At 42.7% G+C, this 6,740-nt stretch overlaps 1 protein-coding gene across 2 annotated transcripts in view; it reads right to left on the bottom strand.

The window, feature by feature from the left end:
- The window catches only part of LOC127065711 (GATA zinc finger domain-containing protein 10-like), a 30,041-nt gene extending 24,459 nt beyond the window's left edge, over positions 1-5,582 (bottom strand). Inside the window, exon 1 of one of the 2 annotated variants that reach the window (XM_050998484.1) lies at positions 3,367-5,582. Coding sequence is in view for 1 of the 2 variants with exons in the window: in XM_050998482.1 (XP_050854439.1) it covers positions 3,367-3,387 (21 nt within the window). In the remaining variant the exon portion in view is untranslated. The remainder of the gene's footprint in view (positions 1-3,366) is intronic. The other variant, XM_050998482.1, reaches the window with a different exon arrangement.
- Between the last annotated feature and the right edge of the window lie 1,158 nt (positions 5,583-6,740).

Raw genomic sequence — 6,740 nt, forward strand, 5'->3', positions numbered from 1 at the left:
TATATATATATGTTTGTACGTGTGCGTGTAACTATGTGTATCAATGGGCGTACTACAAAACGATGAAGCACTAGCGACACTCGAAATCTATGTAAATATATAACTTCTCGAATATTGTACCTAGCATTTTCGAGATCTCTCTTTCGACGAGAGTACTTCTATCTATCTATCTATCTATCTATCTCTCGTTTTTCTCTCGTTTCTCTCTTTCGGTTTCTACGATTTCGAAAATATTTTGTCGAGGAAAAATATGTTACGACTAACTTCTACCAATCGTTAACGTTGTCGGGTCGTTCTATCAATGATTTAGAAATAAATCATTCAAGAAGATCTTAGAAGATCGTCTTCGAAGGAACGAAATAGATCGTAGACGCCGGCCGTCGGAAAGCGTTCGCAGAAACAACGAGAGACGCGTTAATACGTATTTACTTATCTATCCATCGATGTAACCTGCTGCAAAATGTTCCATTTTCTAATATCACAAATCTGATCCACGATATACCTTCACAATTTTTTTTTCTATTTCCCTTTTTCTTAGAACGTACGATATGGGAAAAATTGGCGGACGAAAATAACGCCATGTACTTGTCCCGTTGAGAAAAAAATTAAACGTACTACTCCGTCATTGCTATTAGAAACAACTTTGCAACTTACTAGGTACTTACTCCACGAGAGAATTTCTACGGACAATCGGTGAACCGTCGCCGAACAATTCCCCTCTCTATATACATCTCTCTCTTCGTCCCTCCCTCTCCGATCAATGCGAATGCAGTATTAGTTCGTCGGTAGAACTATCTTCCTTCTCTCTTGCACCCGATAGTCGATATATGTATACATATACATATACATACATCATATACATACATATATATCATACATACATACATACATACATGCATGCATACATATATGTTACTATATATACTAGAGATCCTTCGAAACTTTCATCAATTTCGTCCTGCCTTTTAGTCCTCTAGTGATTCTCTTACGTAACGCCCTCAACGCGTATACTTTTTTCATGAACTAACACACTAACGCACTACACACACACAACGAATAAAATAGTTACGCAGGTATTGAGTTAAAATCGAAAAAGTAAGATTACTTTGAGAAAATATCGTTGTTTGCTTTTGGCGAAAATATATAACACACGCACGCGTACACACATACATATATATTTCTTTTTCTATCAAACGAATAGATTATTTTTCGTACGACGTGTTAAATCGAATCGCAGGAAGCGAACGACGATTCGAGTCGAACTTTGCGCGGGCATCGTGTTTCGATAGCTGACGCGACGGAAAGGATTGATCCCTCCGTATTTTATGTTGGACACGACTATCTTTATCGTTTAAAAATATGCTTATGAAATAAGGAAAGAGAAAAAAAAAGAAATAGAAATAAGAACAAAAAGATTGATGAAAGAAAGAAAGAAAGAAAGAAAGAAAAATAAAATATGGTATAAAGAAAAGAGAAAGAAAGAGAGAGAAAGAAGATAAGAGTCTCGTACGAGACGAAAAAGGAGGAGCGTTAAAAAATATATATATATATATATATTCCTAAAAACATTCCTATAAGAGAGAGAAAGAAAAAATAGGGATAGATAGGTAGATATATATATATATATATATATATATATATATATATAGGATTCGGGTTGTTGTCGTCGTAGTAACCATGACTACGCTGCCCCTCGGTGGTTGGTCATAAACGTGCCCACCTCCACCATCACCTCCTCCAGCTAGCACATCAGCAGAACAGAGCAGAGCAGAGCAGAGCAGAGCAGAGCAGAGTAGAGCAGAGCAGAGCAGAGCTCGAAGAGCCGAACGAGCGTTTTCTCGACGGCGCCGGTGGCCAAGTAAAAGAGAAGAGGAGGCAGCCTCCAGGCAGATATCTCTTTCTCTCTTACGCGTTGCTACTTTACCCCCACCTAGCGGCCAAACGGCGACCCACGACCCAGCGTCGCTGCCATAGTCACCTCACACAGCGCACTCCCCACCTCTTTGCTTGCGCCTTCTCTGTGTTGAACGCGCGAGCGCAACTTATAATACACGTATATACATACACAGCACATACATACATACACAGCATATACATACATCATATACATACATCATATATATATATATGGATATATATGCACATATATATGTGTGTATATATATACTATACACACAACGAACGCACCGACTCTCTCCCCTCTTTCTCTCTACGTTATCATCGTAGCCACCGTCATCGTCGCTGTCGCTGTCGCTGTCGCCGTTCTACCTCCTAACTCCTCCTCCACCTCTTCGTGCACCTACCTCATCCACCTCCTCCCCTCCGCGCCACCCCAACAGCCCCAGGCCAAGGAAACGCGGGATCGCTTCGAATTCAAACTACCGAACACGAGGTTACCACGCGTCAAATCTGACACTCGGACTCCGATGTGTTGTTTACGCGCTCTCCGTTTCTCTCACGAACTCGAATCATAGCAAGCCCCGTTCTATTTTCTTTTTCGACATTTTATACCCATTACTGATCGAATCTTTCTCCTTTTTGGAGAATGGAGTTGCGTCGGACTTATGTTCGTACTTTGTTCTCTCTCCTCTCTCCTCTCTCTCTCTCTCTCTCTCATTCTTTCTCTTATACGAAATAGATAAAGAAAGAGAGAGAGAGAAAGAAAGAGAGAAAGAGGTCTGACGAACGAAGAATAATATACGAGTCATCAATAATTCAAGATTTTGTTACAATTTCAAGATCGAAAAAGTTCCATCGAAAATTTCTTTAACCGAACGATTCAATATTCCGCCTGAAATTTTCCTGTGGTCGTTCGTCGTTTATCATTTTTTTACCGAAACGCGAACGAAGGAAAAAGGGAAAGAAAGAAAGAGAGGGAGACAGAGATATAAAAAGAGAATCAAAATGGTCGAGCTTAAGAATTTTCGAGGTTTCAAGTTGAAAAATTGTTATGAGAAAGATGGCGAGAATGTGTAGGAAGGAAGTCGTTCTCGAGTCTCGCCGTCGGCGATCGACCAGCGACGGTCGCCGTTCCTCTCTTTCTTTACTTCTCTCTCTCTTTCTCTCTCTTTCTCTCTCTCTCTCTCTCTCTCTCTCTCTGTCTTCGTCTCGCGACTGCGATAACCTCGAAAGAGTCAGTCTCGGAGAAAGAGAGAAAAGAATCGTAGGAACGTAGACCGTGCTTACTGGCGACGATGAACAACGATGACGATGACGACAACGCAACGACAACGACAACGACAACGACAACGACAACGATAACGACGAAGACGAAGACGACGAAGACGACGACGACGACGAACGAGGATAACGACGAAGCAGAAGAAGAATGTGATGAAACCAAGATGATTCTCGCACGACACTCACCTGACCAACGTCGCACCACATTATTATTTCGCTGGCACCGACGACAGCATCTTGATTCGCTCGTGCACCATACACAGTTTGTCTCGGATGGTAGCTCGGTTCTCAAGTGAGGAAACACGTTTGGGGTGGAATCGAGATTCCACCAGGGCCGCAGCGAGCGTCGCTGCCGTCCACGATCCGGCTTCTCTTCTCTTCTTTCTATCCTTATTTTCTCACACGCAGCAACGTATCGCGCAAGATGTCCCACTGTCTCTCTCTCTCTCTCTCTCTGTCTTTCTGTCTCTATCTATCTTTTTCTATCTATTTCTCTTTCTAACTCCGTTTAACACAAGATCTTTTTTTCTTACTTCTTTTCTTCCTTCCTTCCTTTCTTTCTTTCTTTCTTTCTTTCTTTTTTCTTCCTTCCTTCCTTCCTTCGACGAACGGACACTCGAGTTCGAGCGCTCGTCCGAAACGAAATTTGATCCACGCCCGAAATATATGTCGCGTCACACACAGTGCGTAGCGTTAAGAAAATTCTATATATATATATATATATATAAGGTCCTCTACTTTCTCGCTACTCACGTCCCTTCGTATCGTAGTAATACATATCACACAACACGATGTCACACCGAGTGAACGATAAATACGACGCGAGACTCAGCGACAAGAGCCGAGTTGCGGCTAGCTGGCCATGCAAAGCATTACTGAGGTACTCTGACAAAACAGTCCTCGGCCGAGTGCCGCCGCTCGGTTTTCCCCCGAGTACGACTTCGTTCGTTTCCGCCGTAGCTCGGCCCACCTGCACTTCGCTACGGACCGCAGTATCGGATCTATCGAACGTGCGTGCCCCGTATCTCCGCTCGTCGATTCCAGTTAACGTTTCCACCTTTTATATATCAAGTGGGTATCCCAACGTTCTTCCCTGTCTCTTTTGCGTATCAAATCGCGATCGAGATCGAGATCTACGAGCGATCACTCTCGCTCCTATATCTTACAAAAAAAAAAAAAAAACTTATTTCGTCTCGTGGAACACGCACTCGTCGTAACTTCCATTAACTTTCCTTCTTTTTTTTTTTTCTTTTTTTCTTTTTGTCTTCTTCTTCTTCTTCTTCTTCTTCTTCTTCTTCTCTTATCGTTGCCACAGTTTCGTACTTCGAGATAAATGTATCTCGATGTACTTTTTAAACGATAGGTAGGACACGTGCGCGCGTACGTATACACAAAGTATTATCTTCTATCGCGTGAATCGATCAACGTTCTTTGTGAATGAAACGTCCGTCCACGGAAAGGGCTCCCGTTATCATCGGCCAAGGTAGTAAAATTCTAATGACTATACTTCGAGACTCGTGGCCCCGTGCCTTCGATGACGAGACGATAGCTCTTATTATATCGTTCTAAGGATAATCCCGGGGAAACGAAGTAACGTTGTACTATCGAAAAAAAAAGAAACTTTTACTCCGTCTTTAAAAATACTTTCCCTTTCTGTTACTGCTATTGTGTTTTCGAGTGATCGAGACAGCGAACGAACGTACAAGAATTTTTCTTCGCGTCGACGTTTCACCGATATTATCCATCGTCCACAAGAGTTTCGGCTTTTAATAAATTACATATAAAACTCTATTGTACACGTCGACCGGGCACATATTGTCCGCGTTCGAATGGGAGATTTCGTTTAAGCGGATGGGCGAGCTCTATTCACGCCTCGTAAATTAACTGTATAATTAATATTGAATATTCCCCGATTGTTTATATACCTTTCAGTATTTTCTGTAAAAGGAAGTGCATTATTTAATCCCGAGCGTTCGACGCCCGAGTCTCTTGTATTTATTAAAGTCCGTTATTGATTATTTCGAATAAAAAGAAACGAAAAAGAAAACACACAGAAAAAAAAAAAGACAGAAAAATTAATCGGAAAAAGAAAAAAAAAAAGATAAAGAATACAAAAAGAAAAAAAAAGAAGAAGAAGCGATGCCAAAGTCGACGTGAAAAATCTTGAATCAATCCCCAACGCGAAGACAATTTTTCTCGCGAGAGCGTCTTCGAAATTTTTATCTATTAAAGAATCGTTGAAAAAAAGTAAAAAAAAAAAAACGAGAAAAGAGAAAGAAAGGACAAAAAAAAGAAAAGAAAGAGAGATGGATCCACGAAGAAGCGGAGGGGATTAATCCTTTGTAGAGATCGACGGCGTCGATAGATACGGTCCTGGGACGGCCGACTATATACGACCAACAGGCAAAGAGCGTTAGCTCTCGACTAAGACCTCGTCGCCGCTTCGGTCGACTCGACGCCCCGCCTCGCCTCGCTCCGCCCCGCTACCGCTCGGCTTCGCTCGGCTTCGCTCGGCTCGCTTCGACTGTCTCGCTCGCTCGCTCGCTCGCTCGCTCGCTCTCTCTCTCTTTCTCTCGCTCTGTCTCTATCTCTGTCTCTGTCTCTCTCCCTCCCTCGCTCGCTCGCTCGCTCTCTCTCTCTCTCTCTCTTTCTCTTTCTCTCTCTGTCAGCGCTCGACGGAGCCTTCCAACGGCAGAGCGTAGCTTCGCGTAGCTTCGTTCGCGCGCCACCTTCTATACGACAAACAGCCTAAGAAAATTCACCGGCAACATTTTTATTCTCTGTCGGTCGAACGGCGATCGTCAACGGGACGTCTCGAGCGCGATCCAAGACCTCGGTACGAGCTACGTCGATGCGAGTTCGTCGGGCACTTATACTCCTATCCGCGATACTTTGAATTTTCCGCGACATTCCGAGTTACGTCGGCCTCGAGGGGAGCGCGCCTCGTGCTTTGCCGTACCAGAAAGAAAGAGAGAGAGGAGAGAGGGGAAAGAGAGAGAGATAGGGAGAAAGAGACGGAGAGATTCTTGCGTGTTATTTCATAATAAAGAAAAAGAGAAAGAAAGAAAGAAAGAAAGAAAGAAAGAAAGAAAGAAAGGAAGAAAGAGAGAGAGAGAGAGAGAGAGAGAGAGAAAGAGGGAGAGAGAATACGAACTCGATACGAAGTAAAATGTTTTTTCGTTCTTTTTTTTTTCTTCTTTTGTCCCAAGAGAAAGAAAAATCGAAAAAAGAAAATGTTTGAAAATCCAAGGAAAATTTCCCGCTCGAAAATGGCCGTAAGTAAAAGTAGACCGCTCGCAGAACGTTTTACGAGCGTCTTCGAAAGCCAAGAGTCCTCCTACTCTACTTCCGGCCTCGATTTCGAGACATCGAAACGACTTCTCTTCCCGTTTTCCCGCCACTAGACGTAGGGGACTCTGAGGGAAGAGAGAAAGAAAGAGAGATCGAGAGATCGTACTATATAATAGGAAAAACTTGAAATACTTGAGAGTAGAGACTCGAAAATACGTACATGTACATATATACATATACGCATATATTCATACACGTACTATATATAC

The sequence above is a fragment of the Vespula vulgaris genome, chromosome 8 (assembly GCF_905475345.1).
Source record: "Vespula vulgaris chromosome 8, iyVesVulg1.1, whole genome shotgun sequence".
Lineage (NCBI taxonomy): Eukaryota > Metazoa > Arthropoda > Insecta > Hymenoptera > Vespidae > Vespula > Vespula vulgaris.